Consider the following 24,827-nt stretch of genomic DNA (forward strand, 5'->3'; position numbering starts at 1 on the left):
GTTAGATAGAACGGCCTTTGGCCAAAGTCCTACATAGCCAACGGCTGATACAGGACTATAATGGAATAATAATTCCACCATCCCCATGTCAATCACTGCTGATTGTGCCGTCTAGCCGCGACCTTGACCTGGAAGTCGCGCGGCTTGACGAACCAATAGTTTGTCGTCTCCCACTCTTGATCAGCCGCTTGCAGGTGGCTGGCTAGAGTAAAGTCAAAGTCTCGAACAAGCATGGGGATTAACTTGGACATTTCCAGAAACGATATGTGTCTTCCTATGCAGGTTCTTGCTCCGAGGCCAAACTGCGCAAGTACGTATTTTAGTCAGTAAATGACGCCCGAGGTACAGGATTGGGTAATAGGATAGAAGGGATGTACGCGAGGTGGCGATGCGCGAATTGAGGCAATAGTCGATCAAATAGATGGATGACGAATCCATGACATACCGGCATCCAATTTCGCTCCATGATAGCGAGCCTCTCTCTGTCGCCAGCAAGCCAGCGTTCTGGTCTAAATCGGTGTGCATCTGGACCAAAGATGGTGCTATCGCGATGAGCAACCCAGGAGTTGATTCCGACAATAGTCTAACATAAGTTTATCAGTTGGCGTATTCGCACATCTTTCGATCTGACCATTTTATGTCAGCGCGGCAACTTACGCCTTCAGGAAAGAACATATTGGATATCTCTGCTCCACCAGCTGGCACCACACGCTCCAGCGGGAGGCCAGTGGCAGGATGCATTCTTAGTGCCTCCTTCATCACCGCCTGGAGATAGGGCATCTCTTGGCTCTCCTTGAATGTAATGAAGTGGCTGCTTTGGCCTTGTCGCTGGCGCTCATTGACCTCGTGCCGAAGTGTCTCAAGCGTGTGAGGATTCTTAAGCAGGTAGTAGAGAATAGCAGAGAGAGTAATGCCCGTAGTATCCGAGCCAGCCACCATATTCGACACGCACCCTGAGGCGACATGGTACATGGTAAAGGACTCAGGAGCGTCAGCATTCTTCGTAAAGAACTTTGTCAGAAAGTCTATGCTCGTTTTCCCTTTCTCTGCTCCATCCACTGGTATCCCCTTTGTCTGCTCCGTCTGATGCTCTGCAATGCGATCTTGAGTAAACTTGGCCACATATGCTCGCCCTGTTCCTGTCGGGCCAGCCAACCAATTTCGAATGTGAAAGAGGTATTTGTGCAACCACGAAAAGATTCCAATAAACGTTGCATATTGCAAATGGTCCTCCAAAGCCGCCATTACGCCACCAATATCCTCGCCTCCGTCTAGAAACCCTAATCGTTTGGAGTACGTTATCAATCCAATGACATCGAATGCGTAGCACTGTAGCCAATGTCCCATGTCTGCGTATGCGCCCGCACTGGCAAGTTCTCCAAGACGCTGGCTAAAGAGATCCGCACACTCGTCCACGTATGGCTCGTAGGTGACGAGCGAGGACATGCTGTAGGTGCTTTGGTACTGTCGGCGATTCTCGCTATGACGTCGGATCGAGTCGTCTGTAAAAAGAGACCACTGCGATGTGTCTGGGTTACTCCATGAAGAGTACCACGAAGATTTTGGAAACTTGGAGCCGTGGCCGTAGATAGACTTCTGCGCCGAAAGTGAAGAGAAGGAGTACCGGTTTGGTCCATAACGAACAACCTCACCTGCAGTCAAAATATAAGTGATTATCTCTGGTGTATATCCGATTTGTAGAAGGTAATTCAATCACACATGACAGGAGGATACGACTTGCCGTATCTTCGATGCAACTCAATGTTGTCCCACTCAAATCTGCCTTTTTGGACTCGCCATAGATACCAAAGATCAGTGAACCGGGCAGAGAATGGGCCTGGTATATTGCGTAGTGGAGAGAAGAATGTTTTCAGAAGCGGAAATAAGATGCGTGCTATGAGCGCAACAGCTGCTGCACCTGCAAGAACCAAAAAATGCATTTTCGCTGCTCCAACGAGTCATCAATAAGAAGTTAGCTGTTATTCAATCAATAGCTGGTGATTTGGAGCTCAAAATATCTTGTACTATTCGCCGTATGTTTTTATGTTGATTCTCGGCATGGTTGTGCGGGGAAATGACGCGGATAATGGGGACGAATAGCAAGTGCGGGGTTGCGGTCTTGTATGAAGTTGACGTTCACGTAATGGGCGTGGAATTACTTCCATCTTTGGGATCTTCCAATGTGAGATCGATGATATTTGAGGTCTCTTATATGAAATTGCTCAAATTTTGTCGTGGTTCGATATCGGGTGTTGCACCCGAGGCAATGACTTCTATACCACGAGCATATTATTCAGTCTCTAAAGTACGAGGTGAAAGGTTAATACAAGCAGGGATGGCTACAGGGATGGGTAATGTAGGAAATAAGACTGATATCTGGTTGGTTTAAACAACAAAAATTCCCATGGGAAGAAAAGCATGCGCATCCCAGCCTCCGTGTTGACCAAAAGAATGTCGTACTGTCAAGCAACTTCTGATGCGGTCGTGTAGATGCATTTCAATTCAAAGGAGCATTAGGTAAGTTCATATAGATTTGAATATAATTCCGCTCGGCGGGCTTGTTACACATGTTGCTAAGTACAAGATTGTCCGTTATTTTGACTGCTGATGGAATACAAATACTAAGAAGACTGAACATCAACCAAATCAATATTCTTTTATCCAAGTGCGACAATGGTACATACTTGTATATCCACGGATAAAGCAATTACATCAATTTCTATCCAAGTGTTTATAGAAACAGTATCTTGTTAGAAAAAACTACGACAATATCCTTTATAAACAATGTTGAACGTATAAACGATGATGCAGACCCTCACGAACACAAGATAAAACAATCTTTCATTGAGATATTCTAGAATCCGTAGTCCCGATTTCAGGCCATATATATTAAAATACAAGTTGCCACAGATCAGTGAGTCGTTCATTGTTCTCACCCAGTCCACCATGAATGACAATGCTATCATTACCACTCTCAGCCTTGACAACATCAGCATCAAACCATCCACGAGGTTCAGGCACACCGTCACTGCCTTCAGGCTGAAGCTGTGTCCACCATTTCTCAGTGATATCGTAGATCCAGACATCGCTTAGCATCTTGCCTGCTCCAGCATGGCCTAGTGACGAAGGGTCGTGTTCGCCAAAGAGCGTGAGAAGCTTGTCTTTGTGAGCGAGTCGAACTGGTAATAGAACACAGACACTGCGGGCCTGAGGTCCGTTGTAGCCATCAGCTTCAAAAGTATCGGTGGACCATGTGCTGTTGGCAGTGTCGAATACGTCAACGCTGCCACCTTGTTCAGTCGTACCGTCGAAGCCATTCATTCGGTAGAGCTTGCCATCATGGTAGGCAATTGAAGCGCCTCCACGCTGGGAGCCTGGAGCATCTGGTGCCTGTGTCCATGTACGGTTATTGATGTTGAACATCCATAAGTCGGATAGGCGTCCTTTTTCAGGACATCCGGCATGGAGGAAGAAAGTCTCCTTGCCGTCACTAGTAGAGCAATGATAGCTACGTGCTGGTGGAAAGGGCGCTGATGAATCAGCTGGGGTGATCTTTGTCCATGATGAGCTTGTGGGGTCGTAGCACCACACTGCGCCTTGTTCCTCTATGGGTGCCATGTCGATACCGCCGCGTCCAGAAAATAAGTGCATTTTGCCATTGAGAACGGCAGATGCACTTCCTACTCTTGGGCTGGGTGCTGAGGAAGCCGATTTTGTTTCCAGGTTTGTTGCATCTGTTCCCGTTTTAGCCATGTACCTTGATGGCCTGTTTAGATGAGGGGCATACTGGACTTGAGGGGAACCACATCGACCTTGTCGTCTATGGGCTCCCGAGGCTTGACTTCACCACCAAAGATGCAGACGTTTGAATCGACAACTGAAAGTACTTGAGAAGAGCGGCGCAAACGCTCATCGTTCAAGAGACGCTTCCAGGAACCCTTGAGGGTATTGACTGGTTTACCAACTGGCATTCTGAGTTCTTGTTGTTGTCCAAACTATATTTGAGTTGAAGTGAGGGTTGTAGGAGAAGTGAGAATAAGAGTATGAGTCGTCTTAGATCAGGTAAAATGCATACAATTGCGTCATGCGGGAGGAATGTCACTGTGAAAGATCGACCGGCATAAACGCGCTAAGACTAAAGTGTGCTAGTCGGACGCGCATAGATCGTCATTGGTCGCGGCGCCATGTCCAAAAGTTCGCGATGCAGATGACTTTGGCTCGTCGCAAACCACATGCAACTTGACGTGCCGATATGAGGCTTCGATTGACGGTGCAGAGGAACGGCCTGCCTGCTGCCAACATTCTCTGGAGCGTTCCCGACACCAACAGTACACAGGCATACACCATTACGCGTTTGCTCGAAGATGTTAACTACATTATCCCGCTAGAGGCTGAGCATTGGGGCCTGGAGCACTATGTCGTCGAGGTGGGCGGCTTCGAGTGCCTTCACTTTATGCCTGTCATCAATGCACTCAAGGAAGACGACCATGTGTCGTACGTAATATGATAGTAACTGTATTGCTGTATGCTGACGACTCAACTATAGCATCCGACCGCTCATGACAGCCGAAATACGCGCGCGCACCCTCACTGGCCGTGACCAGATATCCGACGGAGGCCAACACCTTGTCGATGGTATTCCTTTCGGTCGACCCTACTTGCGACAACCAAACCGACCCCCAGTTCGCATACCCCCACGCAAGCGACGCCGACTCGACGACGGAGAAGCAGAAGCAGAGCCAGAGTCAGAAGCCACAGCTTTGCTTATGGAACACGGTGAAGAAGCCGAAGAAGAAGAAGAGCCTCTTCCACTCTTGAATGGCCATACAGTCTCTAGGAGTAGTGTGAACAAGTCTGGGAGAGAGTCTAAGACAGTACACTTCCAGGAGCCAGAGATTGATGAATCTGATGACAGTGAGGAAGATGACGACTTTGTGCCAGGGGATGGCGACGAATCCGCCTCTTCTGCCGAAGATTCAGAAGACGACTCAGATTCAGATTCGGGCTCGGCAGCCAAGCCCGGCAGTTCGTCAAGCGCCTCAGATACGTCAGATTCAGGGTCAGACTCAGGGTCAGAATCAGATACGACGAGTAACTCCGACTCCGACTCCGACTCTGACTCCGATGACAGCGATGCAAGCGCTCCCCCTGACGTCCTGTCGTCGAAGGATGGCCGCAAGACTACAGCAACACAGCACGTTCCTCCAGGCCAGGGACTCAAAGCCACAAAGGTCCGAAACTCTCGACGCACTAGAGTAAATCGTCTTCGTCGCCTGATAGCATCTGGTGTGCTCCCTGAGGGTGCGGGTCTGAGTGACCTGAAGAACTATGAGGAAGGGAACTTTGGCCAGCCCGAAGCAGAAGAGGGCTCTACTAGCACACAGCCATTTTCTAAATCTCAAGGCAAGAGAAAACGATTAGATGACGAGGTTTCGGTGGCCGAAGATGCTTTACAACTGGAACAAAGAAAACAAGAGCTGATTGCCAAGTTTGGAGACACATTGTCTGGTCCTGTGCCATCAGTTGACTCGGTGCAGCCAGAGACAATGCCAGTAGACGAAGCTCCCGCCGAAAGAGCAGTTGCTTCGAGAAGGCTACGGCCAGATACTGCTGCTATTGGTCGGATACTTGCTCGACAAGCAGCACCAGTGGTCAGAAAGGGAAGAAACAAAGCAGCGGTGGATGAAGTCACGGAGCCTGAAGGGGCATCAGATCCTGATTTCTGGAAGTCGCGTATCAACGTGTCTGCTTTTGAGTGTTGGGATGAGGAGTTTGAGCTTAATGCCCCGCCGTTTCCATTCGAACAGCACTGGGATCCTGCCAGTAAGGCGATGCGGGAGAAGGCGGCTAAAAAGAAACAGAAGAAGAAGAAGAAGCAGAGTCATGCACCACAACAGACATATGCAGTGCAGGAGGAAGATGAGGAAGAGAAGATCATTCTGGACTATGACGATGCTCCTGCAGCCAACAATGAGTCGGAGATTATAGATGCAGCAATCGAGGATCAGCTTCAACAAGACCTTGCGACAGCCGCGCAAACTGATTTGGCGCCACTGCCCGAGGATATGAGTACTTTGCCTGATCTTACCGCGGCGGACATGAAGAAGGGCGCGGTGATTGCATGCAAGTTCTTTACTGTGAACCCTATCACTGTCACGCCTGAAATTAGTGGGTTCAAGACGGCGACTGTAGAGCACGAAGGGGACTCAGGGCCTGGTGCAGGGACGATCCAATTGAGGATTGCAGCGCGTGACCTGGTCAAGAAGGAGAAGAAGTTTGATGGTAAAGGTAATCGAGTCTACAATGCGGCTGATGCGTTGCTGATGGAGAGTGACGACGAAGAAGATGGCTTATGGGAGGGGCAATTTGGCGAACTCTTAGAAGCAAAGCTGGTGAAGGCTGCATAGAGCAGGACTGACTACTGTAGCGATTTTATGTTTCATCCATGTACCAATATATCCAATTGTAATAGTATAGCTACTCGCTATGTACATGTGGATATATTCTTACCCCCGAAGCACGTGACCCATGTGTCAGCCGCAACAGAGTACTAGGGCCGATGAGCCGCGGGGGGGCATGGTGGGCCAGCAAGGCAGGGTCTGTATGTACCCCACCAAACGTCATGTTACCCGCCAACCATAGATGAGCCGCATGAACCGACGATCGTCAACTCTCTGCATTTGCCCTTGAAAAGAAACGTTGTTTTGGGTATGTGTATGCGGGCGGCTTTTGCGCCAGTCTCGCATGCCTGGCGAGCTGTTTCTAGGACCGGGCGGCTACCACTCGGAGTGTCATTGTTGCGAAGGCTTTTGCTGGGCGCCAGGAATCCATGTCCTAGCCTGGCTCTAACAACTGCCGTGGTGGGGTAGCTTCATGGTTTCCTGTTAGCAATAGGTGCATCATGCAGTAAGGCGGAAGACTCACTTTACAAATTTTCGGTACTTGTAATCCGTTTGACTTAAATTCCCAGCAATCCCGTCTTTTTTTTCACTACACCACGCTCTTCACCAAAACATCCACCACCATGCCTCTTCCCACTGGTGTATACCGCGCCGACCACGTCGGCTCCTTCCTCCGCCCCAAGGCCGTCCTCGAGGCACGCACAAAAGCTGCCAATGGCGAAATCACTGCCGAGGAGCTTCGCAAGGTCGAAGACGAGCACATTGCCCAGGTTGCAAAGCAGCAAATAGACAATGGCCTGCTTTCCGTCACTGATGGCGAGTTCCGCCGCGCATACTTTCACCTCGACTTCCTCAAGAACGTCGCTGGTATCGAAGAGAAGGGTCAGGTTGGAAACATCAGGCACAAGGACGGCTTCTCCCCGCCAACCCTCGTCGTAACTGGCAAGCTCGGCCACCCCAAAGCTATCCAGGTCGAGGACTTTCAGTTCCTTGAGCAGGCCATCAAGAACAATGGCAGCAAGGCCACAACAAAGGTCTGCATTCCTTCGCCCACCATGGTGCACTTCCGTGGTGGCCGTGCCTCCATCGACATCTCCGCCTACCCCGACCTCGACGTCTTCTTCGACGACCTCGCACGCGTCTACCAGGAGGAGCTCGACTCCCTCTACAAGGCCGGCTGCCGCTTCGTTCAGCTCGACGACACAAACCTTGCCTACCTGTGCGACCCAGATATGCGCAAGGCCGCCGAAACTGAGCGCAACGAGGACCTCAGCACCCTGCCGCGCAAGTACGCCGAGCTCATCAACAAGGCCATTGAGAAGAGGCCTGCCGACATGAAGATTGGCATCCATCTTTGCCGTGGTAACTACCGCTCCAAGTGGTTCGCCTCAGGCGGCTACGAGCCCGTCGCCGAAGTCCTCTTCAAGGAACTCAATGTCGACGCCTACTTCCTCGAGTACGACGACGCGCGCTCTGGCGACTTCAGCCCCCTGCGCCACCTCCCCGAGCACAAGGTCGTCGTCCTGGGTGTCATGTCGAGCAAGAAGAACACACTTGATGACAAGGACGAGATCATCAAGAGGTTGCATGAGGCTGCCAAGATCACACCAAATGGTCTTGACCAGCTGTGTGTGAGCCACCAGTGTGGATTCAGTTCGACTGCTGAGGGTAACGAGTTGACCGAGGAGGAGCAATGGGCCAAGGTTAGACTTAATGTTGAGATTGCCAAGAGCGTTTGGGGTGACGATATCGCCAAATAAATACTTTGACCCCGAGAGTCTATTGAGGACGCGCGTGGGCGAAGTGGGAAAAGGCGTTCACTGGCAGTTCATTTTCCGAAGCGATGTACGCATTACATGCATTGGTGGAGGAAGAAAGAGAAAGAGATACCCCAGGGTGTAGTAGTATCTGGGACAGTATGAGCGAGAGAGGTTTGTGTTTGAAGCGATGATGAACGACGACGAAGATGATTACCTATGACGACCATGATGTATTGCCGATCAATTGGTCTAGAAAAATCCCCCTTCTCTGTCCTTCTTTTTTTGAGAGAAGAGAACATTGCCTCTTCAACGAGGTCCGGGTCCAACATAACCAAGTTCTTAAATGTATGTATAACTATATTTGTAGATATAAGAAAAAGTGGTTCAACCCCTCCACACACACATAGATATACTCTTCCCTTCCCCCTTTGTTGCTTTTGAAATAGAATTAAAGGAATGAAAAAAAGAATTTAAAGAAACGAACACAGGCGAGGCTGATGCCGATGCCGACGCCGATACACGGCGTTTTTGCCTTTTCTTTTTTTAACTTCCAACTTTGATATACGTAGATGGTGGATGAATGTAAAGGGCTCTCCGCAAAGAACCACCAACATTACGTAAGTACCTTGCACGACTTGACTTTTTTTATCTCTATTTACTATGTAGCGTATCAAATCAACTATCTGAGAAAAGGATAGTAGGCCATACCCTCAGCTGCTGAGATCGGGTGTCAAAAAAATCGACTTTGTAGTTAAATTAGACGGATTTGGATGAGCTTTAGGGATACCGTCGCTCGACTTTTAGAAGATTATTCGGTAATACTAATGTGTGCACAATTTAATGGGTATATAACTATTAGGTACAACTCCATTGGGTACGACGACGAAAATACAGGTTGTGATGAAGGCAGCAAAACAGCGGTACCTTGTACTTAAGCCGCAAAGACTCTTATATTTCGGTGCTTATTTATATGCTCTTTAGATCTATTTCTATCTATCGTAACGGGCCGGTGCATAAGGGTCACTAAGTGACCCCTTGTGCAGATAGTATGATCTGACTTGGTGAGTATAAGACAGGAGCTTTTTGTATGTGTACAGTAGGGATCTTTAGGCAATCGACTTCAAGTTCAAGTTTACAACATTTTCTCTTTATTATCCCTCTCGTGTCCTAAGTAAGGACGTGACTACGGTTAAGGTGAAGGCCCCCTGTAGTCGACCGAGTAGAACTCGTGGATGCCAGCACGCTTTGCCACCCCCGCTCAATAAGCTTTGAACAAGAAAAAACTACAGCAATTTAAGGGCGGCTGATATAAATCCTTTCGTATTGAGCATCGAAGCTGCAAAAAACTAAGTCGAATGCAAGGAAAGTTCCGGGGTGGATATAACGTAAGCGGACTGGAAGAGTCTAGATTGTCCCCTTTGCGGTTACACTTGGTAGTGTAGCGCTTTCTAGAAGTAAGCAATACGCTTAATTTCTTACTCAAAGCTTTATTTCTGCGCTTTCGTCTGGAGCAGTCTAGATTTGCCTTCTTGCGGCTACATTCAATATCGTGGCGCTTTCTATTAATACGCAATGCGCTTGTCGTTCTTGGAATCAGCCTCCTCGATCTGTTTTTGTACTAGCATTTGATTTCTGTAGATATAAAAGCCAGGTTCTAGAGGCATGAGTAAAGGTTTCTTTTCAACATCAAGACGATCACCTTGCCAACGTGTATCAACCTTGAAAGAACTACATTCCTACATATTCAACTTCTGCTTCGTTCTATCCGAAAAGAAAGATGCTACTCTCTATCGTCTTGTTTCCTACCCTTATCGCCGTCTCCCAGGCGGGGACAAGCACTATCTGGAATGTCTCGGGAACATGTAATAACCAGAATATTTGCGACATCGATCTCAAGTACGCGGATCCCTACGACAAAAGAACCGGCTGCAGAGGCGGCCCAGGAACATTTGCAGGAGATGGGAAAAATGGAAGGTCATCATGTACGCCTCCGGGTACCAAATGCACATATGTCTGGGGTTGCTTGTGAGCGTAAGGTGGGAAGTAAGTCAGCCAAATGTAATGAATAAGTCTAGTGCGCTAGATTTGATCTAAAACGGTATTATGTTGCCTAATTAACACCTCTATAGTCTCAACCCGTGTACCAGTAATGGAGCTTTCTATCTATAACGTGTTTGGGGGGGGGAGGGGTTTAGCCCAACCTAATTACTAAAATCCGAGAAAATAGCTTTCTAGACACATTTTGTAGGTACTAACGTCGCGATTAAAAGATGTTAGAAACAATATCCCAGACTGTACACTAGCATAGTATTAGAGTATAAGAATTGCTCAGCCGTTCTAAGCATTTACCCCGTCCGGTACAGTAGTACAAACTGATCGAAACTCAGCCTCATACTACGTTCTAGTGATCAGTGCATTGTTGATCGCCCCACCAAAACTTGCAGGGGTGCAGCTCTTAGAATACGAATACGCTTAACATACGAGACCTCGACACTTATGGGCTAATTCTACTATAAATTCTGCAAAGTGTCGAGGGGGGAAAAAAAGAGAGAATTCATGTTTCTGTTGATGTTGTTACGCTCTAATTTAAACAGTCGCTTCAAAGTTTCTATTTCGTCAACTCTACATTCATTGGAATTTCCAGCAACGGCAATATGGCGTCGGTACACCTCACTCCTCGTGGAGAAGCAAACTTCGATCTTTTCCCGTACAACCCTTCAATTGGCGCTGGATACGCCTATATGGTCATGTTTGGGATCATGGCTATCGCACATATCGTTCTTATGTCTATATATCGGAGTTGGTATTTCATCCCCTTCATCCTCGGATGCATAGGTAAGCAAAAAAAAGCAAAAAAAGCCTCCAACTCAACCCCCGACTCCCAAATTAATTCAGGCTTTCTAATAAGCAATCCAGGCGAAGCAGCAGGCTACTACGGCCGCGCCTGGGCGCACGACAACATCCGCAACGGCACACCCTACCTAATCCAAATGATGCTGATCCTCGGCTCCGCACCTCTCCTCGCAGCAACCGTGTACATGACGCTCGGCCGCCTAGCTCGCAACCTAGATGCAAACGACTACTGCCTCATCCGCTCGACCTGGATTTCCAAAATCTACATCGTCATCGACATTGCGAGTTTCGGGTGCCAGATGGCTGGTTCCGCAGCGCAGGCCAGCGGACCCGAGGGAGCTTTGCAAGGCATAAAGATTGTAAAGATTGGGCTTTCGATTCAGCTTGTCGCGTTTGGGTTGTTCCTTGTTATGGTTGTGGTGCTGCACACTAGACTCCGCGGCAGTCCCTCCAGTGTCTCTGAACGGCCACGTGTGAGCTGGGAGAAGCACTTCTACGCGCTGTACGTAGTCAGTGTTTTGATTGTTGTACGGAGTCTGTTTCGCCTGATTGAATTTGCTCAAGGTCCGGATGGCCATATTCTCAAGACGGAGTGGATGATGTATGTGTTCGACGCTTCGCTTTTGCTGGCGAGCACTGTGTGCTATGCAGTCATACATCCTGGCAGGCTGTTCAGATACATTCGGAAGGTCGACGGCTCGGCTTTTGAGAATAGCGATGATGGACGTGTGCCGCTTAACAAGTACGCTGGGAAATGAGGGTGGCGGGCAAGCGGGGCTATCGGGCGCAGGCAAAGGACAAATGGGTGTCTGTGAGTTACCCCCTCGAATGGACTATGGTATTTCAGGAAGAAGATGAGCAAGCGAGCTAACCAGTAAGAGCGGTCTTGAAGATGTACTCTAACCGCTACAATAGAGTGTATCTTTTTATAGATGATCAAATTCGATCAATCACATGGAGATACTTCGACATTGGATGGAATTGGGAATCTAGGCTGGCTCTGATTGCAATTCGGATTGATTGTCGACAATTTACGCTAAAGCTATCAATGTTTGACTGGTTGCTAGAGGTTTGGTCTTCTGCAGCCGAGGACCTGGCATGTCTCCTCAATCGCCGTTACCAGAGAGATCACTTTCGCAAGTAGCCCCGAGACCGGGAATTCCCCACCTATGGGGATTGGCTAGATTGGAATATAATGTAGATCACGGTATTGTCCCATGTCGAATATCATTATGTTTCAGGAGTGTTATTTCAAAAACCTACATGTTTGCCATCTCAGGGTTTGACCCAACTTGTTCTGTTTATTGGCCACTCCAACCAAGCCCTATATTCCGTTGGCAGCAAATCCCAGATCCCGCTCATGATATGGTGTGTCCATCCTTGCATGTACCAAAACTGTTCTAAAGCACGAATAAGGACCAAAAAGTGCGCATAGATGATCATAGGGATGGGATCACGCTGCTGCATCCGCTCAAGAAAGTCGTCCGTCACACGGTAGAGCCACCCAAAAGTCACGTGGTACTCGTCCTCTCCACCTTGATACCGATTGTTGTACATCTCTTGGAGTATATTGACAGCCTCGACATCGTCCCTGTAACCAGGTGAATCCTTTGATACAGACTTCACAAGCTCCATCAGTCTGTCGAGCTGCTTCTCGTATTCTTCGGGTACCCCTAGGGCTGGCAACGGAGGTAATACTCCGTTTATTGAATATGGGCGGGTCTTGTGAGATGGCAGACGTTGAATGTTTGAGATGGTTGATCGAATGCCGCGGAACATGACCAACCAATCTGATTTCTTATCTCGTCCAAAGGCAAGATATTCCCCAGGTTGCGGGCCCCGACTCCAGCCGATAAAACATATCAATTGTTCGGCAAGCAATACTGCATCAGAGTTGTCGGAATTTAGGGTTGCAATCTGTGGTGTAACCAGAACCAGAGCGCGCTCGTAGTGGTGGTCTGCCATCGCGAGGTATGCCTCTTTGCGGTGCGGACGGCAGTGTGCCAGATGCATTGCTGCGAATGCCAGCATCAAGTGCAGAACGTATGGGCTCTTGAATCCGATCTCAGCCATTTGGTTTTGCCGGGAGACACCTCCACTGGGCCATGCTGAAAGGGTGAAGCAGGTTGATGTTGCATAGTGATACGTGAGCTCGATCTCGGATATAGGCAGCTCTCCAGAGATAGAATTGAGGCTGTTTTCTCCGTGGTGCTTGGGTGAGGAGGTCGCTGGTTCAGTGAAGTCGCAACGTACTTTTCGATACTGACAGTTGCCACAACCTGGCTTCGCCTCGTCGCACTACAAACGTTAGTGTTAACAGCTTTTTATTGCGACAGCCAGTGCATTTAGGGCCGGGTCTCGGATGCTTCCTGCAGACCATCTATGGCTTCTCTAATTACTAAGCTCCAGCCCTGCAAAGTCTATTGCCTTGTTCAGGGTGTGCAAGACCTAACAATTGTCGTACCTTAATGCGACGCGACTTGCAATTCTTACAACCAGCACGCGATTTGCGGTGTGATCGTCTTGTTATCTTCCTGATGGTTTTGTCGCCTTCATTCGCAGAAGGCGATGCTGTGTTGGATTGCGTGGTGGACATCTGGCGGGTAACTAAGGGGAAAAGAATGTCTTTGGTGAGAGGTGCGCGTATTTGAATACGAGAAAAGAGCGTGCGCGTATCGGGATACGAGGAACGCGGGAGACTAACATGGGCCATGCATTCCCGCCCCACTCGCGACGTCGCCGCTTTAAACTCTCATGGATCACTAAGCATTCTCAAACGCTGCCTAGGCTACCTAGATTTCTCTACCATAGCAAGACCAGGCAAGGCAGACACACTCATGCTGGTTTGAATTTTCACCTTGTCATTTGGATGCGATGTCTGTAGGCCACTATCTCCAGGGTACGACACCAGCAGGTCCTGACCGAGGGGAAGGAATAAGAATCAACTTTAAGGCTTTGCTGGGACTCAGAAGAGTCAGCTCTGTTTCATGAGAGTAATCTCTGCTTTGCGATAACCTTTCAAAATACCAAAGCCATCAGGCACGACTAGATGCATAACAGTGTGATGGAAATGCCTAGAGAACCACACGACCAAGACGTTTTACCAATTGGCATCAGGGTAACGGCTCCAAACTCCGCGCAGTAAGATCTACTGTGAGAAATATGGGAGTCAAATTCTGGATACACCACCAGTTCCCAAACTCAGCAGCTAGACCGGTAACCCGGGAGAGCCTCCTAGTGTTTGTTTTGTAACACCAACTATCATTTCTCACAACTGCCAGCAGAAATAAGCTCTCATGAGGATCGCACTTTGTTTTGCTAGTCCAGTAGTAATGAAATCGACCGATGCACCTTCGGAGACAGGATGCAAGTATGCAGAGCGCCAGCGGGGATGTAAAGCACATATCGCTTTCCAGGCGCACTGCGTACATCAGGTCTACCTTGCAAACTAAATACGGTGAATGATGTCTGAATGGAGTGTTGGAACGAATTAATTGCGACCCAGGAGGCGGGAGAGTGATACCTTCGCTACCTGCAATGTTGTCTTTTTGGATACCTCAATAGAAAACGTCGTAGTTGTCAAAGGTAGAAGTAGTGGAGTAGATAACGACGAAGCTACTGATGCTGTTTCCAGGGTTGAGCTCGACAATGACTTGCTGTACAAGAGTCTCGACTTCATCTGATGTTCCTTTGAATGCCCAAAACATGTGGTCGAATGCCATATCGTTAAAAGGCTGCTAAGATGCAGGGTTTGGAAAGGAATTCAGCTGCAACTGTTCCAGTGCTACATTTGCGGCACTCACGAACTGCCCATCAATGAGATCCGAGAGATGACTCAGGTAAGTTGCAATAGTTCTCTAAGATGCTTCGTGGCTAGCGTCGATACCGATCTTGGGATTGAGTCAGTACCTACACGAGTATCGATCATGCTGTTATCTTGACATGTCACTCGATGGAGTTCCAATACTTCACTCGCATAGAGTTTGTCAGTCAGCGCAACTTCATTCTAGTATGACATCATATTTTCAAATGTCACATCGGTCAGATCTGTACTATACCCATATAGTCGCTTTCAATATTAGACTACAGTGTGATCGGTATGTCTCGCACAGACTGGCGCGTATGGTTGGCTTGGCTAGCGAGCAGTCGACGCCATGGTGTTTCGCTCACAAAATGCAACAAGCAAACACAATCCCTAGGCTCTTCTGGATCCGTAGGCCTTGTCCGGACATTACAAAAAAAAACCAGAACTCCAAGCAGCTATACTTACTCCAAGCAACACAGCTGACATGTTAGTACTGGAAAAAGTACCAGATCCCAGACCTGTGGTTCGAACTAGCCACGACATGTGACACCTCCCAAAATAGGTTAGAGAATCTTCATATGCAAGACAGCACGCTTCGGGAACGGACTTCCGTGCCTTTGGTTGATGCCTCTGGGTGCATCTCCATGTGTATCGTCAACTCTGCGTCTACACAGCTCTGCAGTGCTACGTCGGTAGTACTCTATGATTCACGTGCAATAAGGGTTGAAAGTTCAGCGGGGTCCCGTTGTTCCGTCGCCACAACCACCACCACCGCACTGCTTTAGGTAACAGTAGTGCGGGATATTACCAGAAGGAAAATCCGATTCGACGACAGAGCTTTGGCGCGTTCAGTTTCCGTCTTAGTTGTTCAGCCACCTGTGATTCGGGCCCCTCGGTAGGCTTCCAATTACTCATTTTCTTTTGTTTTCATAGCATGCGACCATGACTGGCTGTCGGCTTCTACTGCTGACTATTGTTAGTTCAAAGCCGAGTGGCTTTGGCATCATCCTATCAGGGCAGAGTTGCGTTAGTTTTTTGTCTCAGTTTCCTTTTGTGAGAACAAAGCATGCGGTACGTTTAATTGCCGTAGTGAGCGGGAGCCAGCCGCGAACTGACCCTGCTGAGAAGACCCTGGCGGACCAGTAGCTCACTCCGTGTGTACAAGTGGGCAGGCGTTCCTAAAAAGGTCTTGCTACTGTGCAAAAAGGGGGCCGCAGGTAGCCGTCTCGCGACCGGCGGCAAAGAAGAGATGCTGAGAGACGAATCTAAGGTTCGCGACGGACCGGACACCGTCTACATTCGAATCTGTACTATATTCTTCCGCTTGTACGTATTCGTTCAGCACATGTGAAGACGTGTCATGGTAAATGATGATCGTACAGGAAGTTGACTCGCTGCCACGATGACATATGCGTGCGATTTCGCCGCATCGGAAGATCTCGTCTGATTCGCCCGGCTACATCGCCAAGCCGCGATCTTGGTGCATTTCGATCCACCTGGGTTTCTCCAAAAGCAATTGCTTAACTCCTGACCATTCATCTTGGCGTACCACATAGGACAATGCCCCATCCGCCTCACAAGGCACCCTGAATCATGTTTACATTGCGCCTCAGGACTCAGAATAATACTATAGTGTCTTCAGCATCGTAAGCCATTGATTAAAGGAGTATCTGCGTCTCTTTGCGATAGCAATACCTCATCTTAGAGCTTCCGCTACGGCGTTCGGCAGCAAAAGAATCAGGGGGGCTCGTCCCGTCCCGTACCCACAGCCACATACAAGCCCTGTGTCCCGGCACGTGCCTTGTGGCATTCCCAATTCTGTCCAGCCAAATAGAGGGGAGCACGCCGTCTACAGGCTACGATGCATACATGCACATGTGTGGTAGTGCTCGGTCCGAATTCAGTACTGTGTTAATTTGGCATGACGGAAAACCGGCAAGATCTTCATGTTACATCGCTAATTCGGACGTTAATCGAGGAGGATATGCGCAGGGCTAGACAATGAGTGGTGCACGGTGTAATCGCGAGGGGCGGGAGAGCAAGGGTCCGGAGATCTTCATGTCAGTGCTCTAGTTTCTATCCACAATGAGTACTCGGCGATGAGTTGTGCAGCTGAGTTACCAAAGATTCTGCATACTAACATGTGTTAGTCCTAATGATTTCAGCCCCTGCGAAGATCACAATGTCTATGCAATATGTTTTCGCTGGGGAGGATACTCTCTAAAGAGCTCAAGGTCGGAATGATGAAAGTCAGTGTAAGCTCTGAGGAACTTCATGGCCACAAAACCACAAGTTCTAATGCAAATGCTTTGGCTGCTTCTACAAAAAGTAGAGCATAGAGATCTTCCTTCGGTCCAATCAAGCGTGACACACGTGGAGTAAGCTACAAAGAACAAACGTTAATATCAACCCAGCCACGGGACTGACGGCGCTACGCACATGGTGATTTGGCACCTATCACCAGTAACACCGCCTCGCCGATTACCGACGAGTTGCAAAGATCGACATCTCAACAGATGCATGTGGGAGATCGACATGCCTAGTGGCATTTGTCCTTGAACATCGTGGTAAACTACAGCGAGTGTCTACACTGACACTTGGACAACATCAGATGTATATAAGCCCTCCAGTCCTCGACAGAATCAACTCATCATCCAACTCCATCTACAATCCTCACTACTACCTTATCAACACTCAACCCAAGCTCAACAACAAAAGCTTCTTTTACAACCGCAAAAATGGTCTCCATCCGCAACATCTTCACTGCCGCTTTGGCTCTCGCTGCTCCCATCTCTGCGGCTATCACTCCCGCCCAGACCGTCAGCAACATCAAGATGCTCACCTCCAAGAGCCAGGCTCTCCAGGCCCCTGCTCAGTCCATCACCATCATCAACGGACCTCTCATCGTTATCGGCCAGGGACCATTCCCCCAGATCATTGCTGGCTTTACCGACATCATCACCACTGTCACTACTTCCATCGCTCAGATGGATGGCTCTGAGCCTGTCAAGGCTGGCCCTGATTCCGACGCCATCTTCGACGCATTCCGTGAGGTGAGTACAATCTCCCCTCGTAATGAACAAAACTAACAAGAAAATCCAGTTTGTCCGCGTCCACCAGGTTCTCCTGAACATCCTTATTGGCAAGGCTGGCCTCTTCACCACTGTCCCCATCATTGGCCAACCTGTCGCCGCTGTCCTCAGACAGCTTGAGGGTGTTGTCGACGTAAGTGAATCCGCCACCTCCGTCTTCGCTTGGAAACTCACAAGCACTGTACTAACTCTACCCTTCAGACCATCGCTTTCATGCTCATCGACAGCGTCCAGTCTCGTTCTGCTGACCTCATCAAGGAGGCCAACAACCTCGGCGCCACCCTCGACGTCTGCATCAACTCTTACCAGGGTCTTGCCTAAATACCTTCCAACTGAGTAGCCTGGCCCCTCAACCAAAAAGACCGTTCCATGGGGATTTTGCCTGGCAACTCCCAGTGAAGATACCGGTTCTGGAAGATACATGAATAATGGACAGTGGTCATCAAGCCACTATGTTGTGATGGGAAAAAAAGGAGTAGTTTTCTTCAGCAGAAACTACCTCTAGTGCGATTCTTTTCTTCTGCTGTATTCGATTGTTTATACATGGTCGCCCTTTCTGTTAATAACTTTTTTTGGGAATATACATATATTTGGTTACGGGACTTGCCTATTTATTTTTTTTGCATTGCTCCAGGCGGTGAAGTGAAACTAATGACAGCTTAAGCGCCTTGCTTCTGATAGTGGTTCCATAAAGAATCGAATAAAGGTTAAGGATCTCCTCCACTCTAGTAGACATTTTCTTCTTCTTCTAATCCACTTAGATGCAGTCACTGATTGTGAACACTGTTCTCTCATTTCTATACCCCCCAATCTCTATCTAAACCACCAACTGCGCATACTCATCACAAACCTCGGTCAACTTCGTCCTCGTCCCCGGCTCCATAACACTATGCCCCGCATCATCAATAAAAAACAGCCTACTCTCCGGCCACGCCTTGTGCAACTCCCACGCCGTAATCGGGGGACAAACAACATCATACCTCCCCTGCACGATCGTCGTCGGAATACCCCTAATGCGATCCACATTCTCCTTCCTTAACAACTGCCCATCCTCCAACCACGCCTTGTTCGTAAAATAATGAATCTCAATCCTCGCATGCGCAAGCAGATATTCGGGTTCCTCTAGCTTCTTCATCGCATTGGGGTCCGGATACAGGGTACTTATAGATATCTCCCAGGTATTCCAGGCCGCGGCTGCGGGGTGCGAGATAGCAGGGTCAGAAGACATGAGGCGCTTGTGGTAATTAGCGATGTGGTCTGCGCGTTCTTCCTCAGGGAGAAAGTTGATAAAGTCGTCCCAGCGGTCCGGGAAAAGCATGCTGGCGCCGCCCGGGTGATTCGTCCATCTAAGCTCGAGATCACGGACTGTGAAGATGCCGCGCAGGACGAGGCTGCCGACGCTGGTAGGATGGGTTTGGGCGTAGGCGAGGGCGAGGGTGGAGCCCCAGGAGCCGCCAAAGACCATGTGCCATTTGGTGATTGAGAGGTGCTTGCGGAGGGCTTCGATGTCGGAAACCAAGTCCCAGGTTGTGTTGGCTGTTGCGCTGGCGTTGGGGCGGGATTGCCCGCAACCGCGTTGGTCGAGGAGGATCACGTGGTATACTGATGGGTTGAAGAAGACTGTGTTGCTTTTGGAGCAGTTTCCTCCGGGGCCACCGTGGAGGTAGATTACTTCATGTGGTTAGAATGCGAATATTTTGTAGAGATTCATTACAACACATACCAGGTTTTCCACCCTTTTTGCCGTACTGTTGATAGTATAGCTCGTGGATGTCGTCGACACGAAGCCAGTCAACGTTCCAAGCATCTTCATGCTGGTAGCTGTGTATCTCAGGAGCCTGAGCCATTATGATTGATATTTTGCTTTGAAAATTGGGGGCAGAGGTTTTTGTTCTCTGGTTACTGTCGCTGTGGAATAAGCAGGCAGTCGCGATGAGGAGTCAGAAAAGACACTACCCCGCTTACAGCATAGTGACCCCCACTATGTCAAGAGCACCTTCCTAGACAGGTCGAGGCACATTACAAAAAGAGAACACATGGAGGAAGTGAAGTCATTACATTCATTATCTTATACAACAAGAGTATTCTGAGTAAATATCAACTCAGAACTTGAATCCACCAGTCCTCGTACTGAACAAGCCATCAGGGTCGACGCTCCTCTGCAATGCCTTGAACTTCTCATAGTCCCGGTAGCTTTGTAGAACAGGCTGATCAAACATAGCATCGTTCAAGAAGAGTGGCAGGTAAGTATCCAGGGGCATCCCTGCTTCTGCCATCCACTGCGGCACAACCTCGTCTAGCCAACTCGTAACCTCTCTGGCAATCTTGAACGCAGCTTCATCATCTGATGGCAAGTTCCAGGCTCCTTGGTAGATAAGTACTATGCGGTCGGGATCAGAAGCACCGAGACCCATGGCGTTGCCGCCTTTAGCCGCCGATTTCTTGCCAATTACAGATGGAAGAGGCTGGAAGTCAACGCTGAACTGAACACCGCGGACCACAGGGGGCGTATTCAGAAAGAGGGCGGTGGTGTTGGCGAGCTTCTCGCTGATCTCCTTGTACATTTGTGGACGAGAAGCAATGTATGGGATTGTTTTAGTCTTTTGTACGATTAGATTCTTGCTGAAGAGGATAAAGAATAAATACTCACGCGGAAGAAGGAACGAGCATTCAAGAGGCGAACTGGTTCACCATTGGCCCTTAACTACACGTAGTTAGCATGTTATCGTAACAGTGACACAGATATTTGAAATTACCAGCTGAGAGTACTTCTGCCTCTTCGGTAGACAAGCCAGGTTGAGGATGTTGAAGAACTGGGCAAAAGGACCGGACGTAGGCGGCGTAGGGCCGTCATAAAAGTAGTATATGAGTTTGGACCTCGTGCCAACACCCAGTACCAGGTCAGTGAAGATGATGGCCGCCTTGGGATCTTCGGCACCATGACCAACGAATTCATGTAGTGCAGCATAGAGCTCGTCTGCCTTGGTCTCATCGTATGCGCAGGATCCGCCCCATACGTCGTCCATGTGGTGAACCTTGGCTTTAAATTGTGTGACAATGCCAAATTGGTTGCTGCTACCACGCATCGCCTGCGCGAGGTCTGGATGTCTTGCGGCATTTACGTTTACAATGGAGCCATTAGCCATGATTGTCTCCCATTCAATAATGTTCTAGCACGTGTCAGCATGGTGTCTAACTAGCATCAGTCGGCGACTGACATCGGCAGCAAGGCCTTCTTGAGCACTGAGAAAGGAGAGACCTCCCCCTAACAGTAGCCCACCAACACCAACAAGACCTGGATTGAGTAAGCGAATATCCTGCCAAGGCGCGTATATGACTATACCAAGTCTTCCACCAGCAATGGCTACCCCGCTTTGTTCGAGATCACCTATCACGTCATTCCACTCTCCTCCAGGGCGGACGTAGGCTACATCCTCCTGTGCGTCATAGCTTGCTCCAGCCAGGTCGGTCATGGTGATGAGGACACCATCTTGGACAGTGGAATGGTCTTTGTTAGGGTCATGACCACCACTGCGAGTAGCAAAGCGGACTGTCGGGTACTTGTTCAAGATCTTGATGACAATGGAAACATCCTGAGCAGAGTTGGGCTGTACAACACATGCTGGTTTGATTTCTCGAAGATTAGTAGCCCAATACTGTTGTGTCTCATACTGGTATTCCACTGAGAGAAGTCCTGGACTTAGGGTTTTGCCGGGCAGAGAGTTGGCTATCTCATTGCAGGCTTGAGTAGTTGCGTCTGAGGGGAGACCGTAAGCGGTCTGGGCACCCAGTAGCAACGCACTGACTAGGGATGCGAGGCCGGCCATGGTGGACAAATGTGGAAGGACTAAAATGGAGGAGTGCCAAAATAAGAAACAAGCCTTGCTGTCTCTGTGCAATGCCTGAGGAAACTGTCAAATATATACAGGGACATCATATAACGTCGATTCCAAGTCTCGACATTGGGCCGAGATGCGGCTGTCAAAATCGGTCTCAATCTAGAAAAATAACATGGTCTCAAGAGAAGTGGAAATACTGTGGCTTGGATACGGCACACGTGTGTATGCTGGAAAGTGGAAACCTCCATACCAAACACAGGACGACAGGACAGCTTTGAGGAAAGATCAGCAACAAAGTCCGAGAGAGTTGCCGGAAGCGAATTTAAAAGTGGATTAGACTGGATGCAAGTTGTCTCAATGTCTCTATCGCGAGCTGAAACTGGAATTTAGGCTAGCTGTTGCAGTCTAAAATGCCAATAGAGATGACGCGGGGGCTGAATTGAGGCGTGCGTGGCAATCTAGACAGGAATCGAAAAGTCTGGGTCAACGGGCAAAAGCGACCGAAGGCCCCACAATGACTGCGATCTGGCGGTCGATTCGAATTTTATGGCCGAGCCGGAGTCCATCGTACATCGTGGAAGACATGACTTGACATGACTAGAGTAGACAAAACGGGCACACCGGTGACTAGAGGTGATTAGTGACGTGACCTGTGTGACACGAGCGTGTTCGGGAGTGGCTGAAGATGAAAGTCGGAAGACAATGGCATGGTTGTGGAGAACTGGCTGCCGAGCACTATATACGGACACGGAATACGAGTAGCATTTAGGTCGTTTACAAGCGGGTGCAGCAGGACGGGAACCAGGGTCTCGGGTGAAGCACGGCCCGAGCGCGGTAGCTGGGTTGCTCCTTCTAGAACCCAGCACTCAGGGTAAACAAACATTGGACGAGAGCAAGCCGCCACAACGTCGCGTCTACGCCCACGTCCGCGTCTGACGTCGACAACGGAACACCACCATGGAGTCATACAACCTCAAAACTGCATCGACATACATCAACAACCTGCTGCTGTCGCGGGGGTTGTTGCGCAATGGCAAGCCCATTGAGTTTGCCCACCCGTCCAGGGGAGAGGGCGGGAAGGAAGCCACCATGGCCCAGATTATCAATTTGATCCACGATCTAATACTAAAGCGCGATGTATGTTGGCCTCAAGCTCTTCTGAGCTGTATTTTCTTAACGAATGTATAGCGCGACCAAGAATATCGTGAGTCCGTCGCTGAGACGCTGCGAAATCTGCGCGCGGATGCGACGCGCCAGACGGCCGCCCTTGAGAAGCAATATGCACGCAATGACGACCTGTCGCGGCAACTCTCCCTCGCCCAGGCCCAGGAACAGTCGGCACGCAAGGCTCTACACACAGCTGAATCATCTGCACGAAAGTTGCGTGCAGAAATGCAGCGACTCAAAACGACCGTGGATCAAGTACGCACAACTTGCACAAACGACGTTCGGAAGCGCGACAGGGAGATTGTGAGGCTAAAGAGCCATTTGACAAGTCAACAGAGGGGCAACAAGACTGGTCTTGTCGGTGCGAGCATCACAATCAACCCAGGCACCATGGGCTTGGGTGGGGCTACAAGCAGCGTGCGTGAGGATGTGCCCAATGTCGACGACCCCGAATATAGCCTGAAGCAGGAGACAACTGAATTTTTGACACACCTCAGTCAAAGCTTAAGCGACGAGAACGATAGTCTTATTGGGCTTGTACGAAGCACACTTTTGACGCTGAAGGAGCTGCAAGGCATGTCGGAACAAAACGCAAGAGCCGACTCGGAAGAGGGATCTGACTTTGGCGAAAACGATGACAACGATGAGGGCACAGGACAAGGCATGTTGCACACGCTACCTACCAACTATGAGGCCTTGGCAGATGACATGGACACGGTGCTGGACAACTTGAAGAACCTACTCACAAATCCAAACTTTGTGTCAGTGGAAGAGGTGGAGCTGCGCGAAGAGGAGATTCACAGGCTACGCGCAGGGTGGGAGAAGATGGAGGCCCGATTGCGCGAGTCCTTTATGCTCATGGACTCTTGGAGGAAGCGCATGACCAATGGCGACACCATCGATCTTGAGGAGCTTAGAATGGGCCTAGGATTTGGACAAGGGCTGGACACATCTGACAGGCAAGGCATCCCCATCATTGAGGAAGAAGAAGAGGACGAGGATGAGGATGAAGCCGCCAGTTCAGTCTTCGACGAGGAAGTAGATGATACAGATGTCCCACAAGAAGACGAGGACGAGCAAAGCGAAGTCGAGCATGAGCCTTCACCGGAGGTAGAGGACATGGCGCCAAAGAAGAATAGCGCCGACATGTTCAAGATCAAGCTGCAACCCACTCCAGCAGCGCTACGAGAGTCCAATGGTAACAAGTCGCTAAGCCGATCGCCGCGAAAAGTTGCCTTCTCACCATCTATCCCCAACACGCCATGTCAGGTGGAAGATGAGAATGCAGAGGAGTCTGGGATTGACCTGGTAGGTGCGGAGAAGTCGAGTCGCTCCAGCTCGGCAGTCAAGCCACCTACTTCTGAAGAACGGGCACCAAGGCGGAAAAGTCGAGATGATCGCACACCCCGAAGCGTACGTAATGACAGGCTGACGAAGCATATGGTGAATATGGGCAGCATAGTCTTCTTTCCTTGTCGTCTTGTCTTTGTCATGCGGCCGATGAGCAGCGCTTGTTTAATCAGACCATGCATCTAACAGTTTTGAGCAGACTAGAAAACGCCTATCGAGTCCACGGGCACACCCTGAGGAGCCGTCGCCGAAGCTAACTGTGCAAGACAAACTGCGAGACGCCTCGGAAGCGGCCGCTGCAGCCGAAGTCGAGAAGGCTGCCAGCCCCACCAAGAAAACCGACAACAGGGGCGAAATGATCAATGAGGATACGGGCAAGCGCGCACCTCGGTCTGCAACCAAGTCCAGGGTTGGTGGTCGACCGCGAAGAAGAAAGAGCACCCTTACGGCGGACGAGCTAGCGAATCTTTTGGGTTGCTGAGTGAGTTGAAAAAAGTGTTGTGTGTGTACTACTATCATCTTGATTTATTTTTTTTAATTGCAGCGGAGCAGATAGTTGC

At 49.4% G+C, this 24,827-nt stretch overlaps 12 protein-coding genes across 12 annotated transcripts; 7 read left to right on the plus strand and 5 right to left on the minus strand.

Moving 5' to 3' along the window:
• Window positions 1–92: 92 nt before the first annotated feature.
• COCCADRAFT_104842 (uncharacterized protein) lies at window positions 93–1,940 on the minus strand (the record flags this gene model as incomplete). Its single annotated transcript, XM_007717423.1, has 4 exons — window positions 93–302; window positions 446–583; window positions 658–1,647; window positions 1,725–1,940. 4 exons carry the CDS (start codon window positions 1,938–1,940, stop codon window positions 93–95), a joined length of 1,554 nt encoding a protein of 517 aa, XP_007715613.1.
• Window positions 1,941–2,889: 949 nt separating this feature from the next.
• Window positions 2,890–3,971, minus strand: COCCADRAFT_104801 (uncharacterized protein; the record flags this gene model as incomplete). The annotated part of the gene is made up of 2 exons (XM_007717424.1): window positions 2,890–3,734; window positions 3,788–3,971. 2 exons carry the CDS (start codon window positions 3,969–3,971, stop codon window positions 2,890–2,892), a joined length of 1,029 nt encoding a protein of 342 aa, XP_007715614.1.
• A 281-nt stretch (window positions 3,972–4,252) lies between these two features.
• COCCADRAFT_7809 (uncharacterized protein) lies at window positions 4,253–6,407 on the plus strand (the record flags this gene model as incomplete). The annotated part of the gene is made up of 2 exons (XM_007717416.1): window positions 4,253–4,494; window positions 4,547–6,407. 2 exons carry the CDS (start codon window positions 4,253–4,255, stop codon window positions 6,405–6,407), a joined length of 2,103 nt encoding a protein of 700 aa, XP_007715606.1.
• A 617-nt stretch (window positions 6,408–7,024) lies between these two features.
• COCCADRAFT_7810 (uncharacterized protein) lies at window positions 7,025–8,161 on the plus strand (the record flags this gene model as incomplete). Its single annotated transcript, XM_007717417.1, has 1 exon — window positions 7,025–8,161. The coding sequence occupies one exon, from the start codon at window positions 7,025–7,027 to the stop codon at window positions 8,159–8,161; it is 1,137 nt and encodes a 378-aa protein (XP_007715607.1).
• A 1,808-nt stretch (window positions 8,162–9,969) lies between these two features.
• Window positions 9,970–10,230, plus strand: COCCADRAFT_104863 (uncharacterized protein; the record flags this gene model as incomplete). Its single annotated transcript, XM_007717425.1, has 1 exon — window positions 9,970–10,230. A coding segment is annotated over one exon (261 nt), but the record flags the coding sequence as incomplete, so codon positions are not given.
• Window positions 10,231–10,815: 585 nt separating this feature from the next.
• Window positions 10,816–11,772, plus strand: COCCADRAFT_104803 (uncharacterized protein; the record flags this gene model as incomplete). Its single annotated transcript, XM_007717426.1, has 2 exons — window positions 10,816–10,996; window positions 11,078–11,772. 2 exons carry the CDS (start codon window positions 10,816–10,818, stop codon window positions 11,770–11,772), a joined length of 876 nt encoding a protein of 291 aa, XP_007715616.1.
• A 517-nt stretch (window positions 11,773–12,289) lies between these two features.
• Window positions 12,290–13,087, minus strand: COCCADRAFT_104837 (uncharacterized protein; the record flags this gene model as incomplete). Its single annotated transcript, XM_007717427.1, has 1 exon — window positions 12,290–13,087. One exon carries the CDS (start codon window positions 13,085–13,087, stop codon window positions 12,290–12,292), a length of 798 nt encoding a protein of 265 aa, XP_007715617.1.
• A 1,421-nt stretch (window positions 13,088–14,508) lies between these two features.
• On the plus strand, window positions 14,509–15,604 carry COCCADRAFT_104846 (uncharacterized protein; the record flags this gene model as incomplete). The annotated part of the gene is made up of 3 exons (XM_007717428.1): window positions 14,509–14,672; window positions 14,748–14,883; window positions 15,311–15,604. Coding segments are annotated over 3 exons (594 nt in total), but the record flags the coding sequence as incomplete, so codon positions are not given.
• Window positions 15,605–17,557: 1,953 nt separating this feature from the next.
• Window positions 17,558–18,232, plus strand: COCCADRAFT_7813 (uncharacterized protein; the record flags this gene model as incomplete). The annotated part of the gene is made up of 3 exons (XM_007717418.1): window positions 17,558–17,872; window positions 17,922–18,044; window positions 18,113–18,232. 3 exons carry the CDS (start codon window positions 17,558–17,560, stop codon window positions 18,230–18,232), a joined length of 558 nt encoding a protein of 185 aa, XP_007715608.1.
• A 496-nt stretch (window positions 18,233–18,728) lies between these two features.
• COCCADRAFT_28952 (uncharacterized protein) lies at window positions 18,729–19,758 on the minus strand (the record flags this gene model as incomplete). The annotated part of the gene is made up of 2 exons (XM_007717420.1): window positions 18,729–19,582; window positions 19,635–19,758. 2 exons carry the CDS (start codon window positions 19,756–19,758, stop codon window positions 18,729–18,731), a joined length of 978 nt encoding a protein of 325 aa, XP_007715610.1.
• A 255-nt stretch (window positions 19,759–20,013) lies between these two features.
• On the minus strand, window positions 20,014–21,738 carry COCCADRAFT_28953 (uncharacterized protein; the record flags this gene model as incomplete). The annotated part of the gene is made up of 4 exons (XM_007717421.1): window positions 20,014–20,511; window positions 20,562–20,615; window positions 20,668–21,081; window positions 21,130–21,738. The coding sequence occupies 4 exons, from the start codon at window positions 21,736–21,738 to the stop codon at window positions 20,014–20,016; spliced, it is 1,575 nt and encodes a 524-aa protein (XP_007715611.1).
• A 969-nt stretch (window positions 21,739–22,707) lies between these two features.
• On the plus strand, window positions 22,708–24,748 carry COCCADRAFT_104809 (uncharacterized protein; the record flags this gene model as incomplete). The annotated part of the gene is made up of 3 exons (XM_007717429.1): window positions 22,708–22,887; window positions 22,939–24,330; window positions 24,467–24,748. The coding sequence occupies 3 exons, from the start codon at window positions 22,708–22,710 to the stop codon at window positions 24,746–24,748; spliced, it is 1,854 nt and encodes a 617-aa protein (XP_007715619.1).
• Window positions 24,749–24,827: the final 79 nt, after the last annotated feature.

This window comes from Bipolaris zeicola (assembly GCF_000523435.1).
Source record: "Bipolaris zeicola 26-R-13 unplaced genomic scaffold scaffold_179, whole genome shotgun sequence".
Taxonomy (NCBI): Eukaryota; Fungi; Ascomycota; class Dothideomycetes; order Pleosporales; family Pleosporaceae; genus Bipolaris; species Bipolaris zeicola.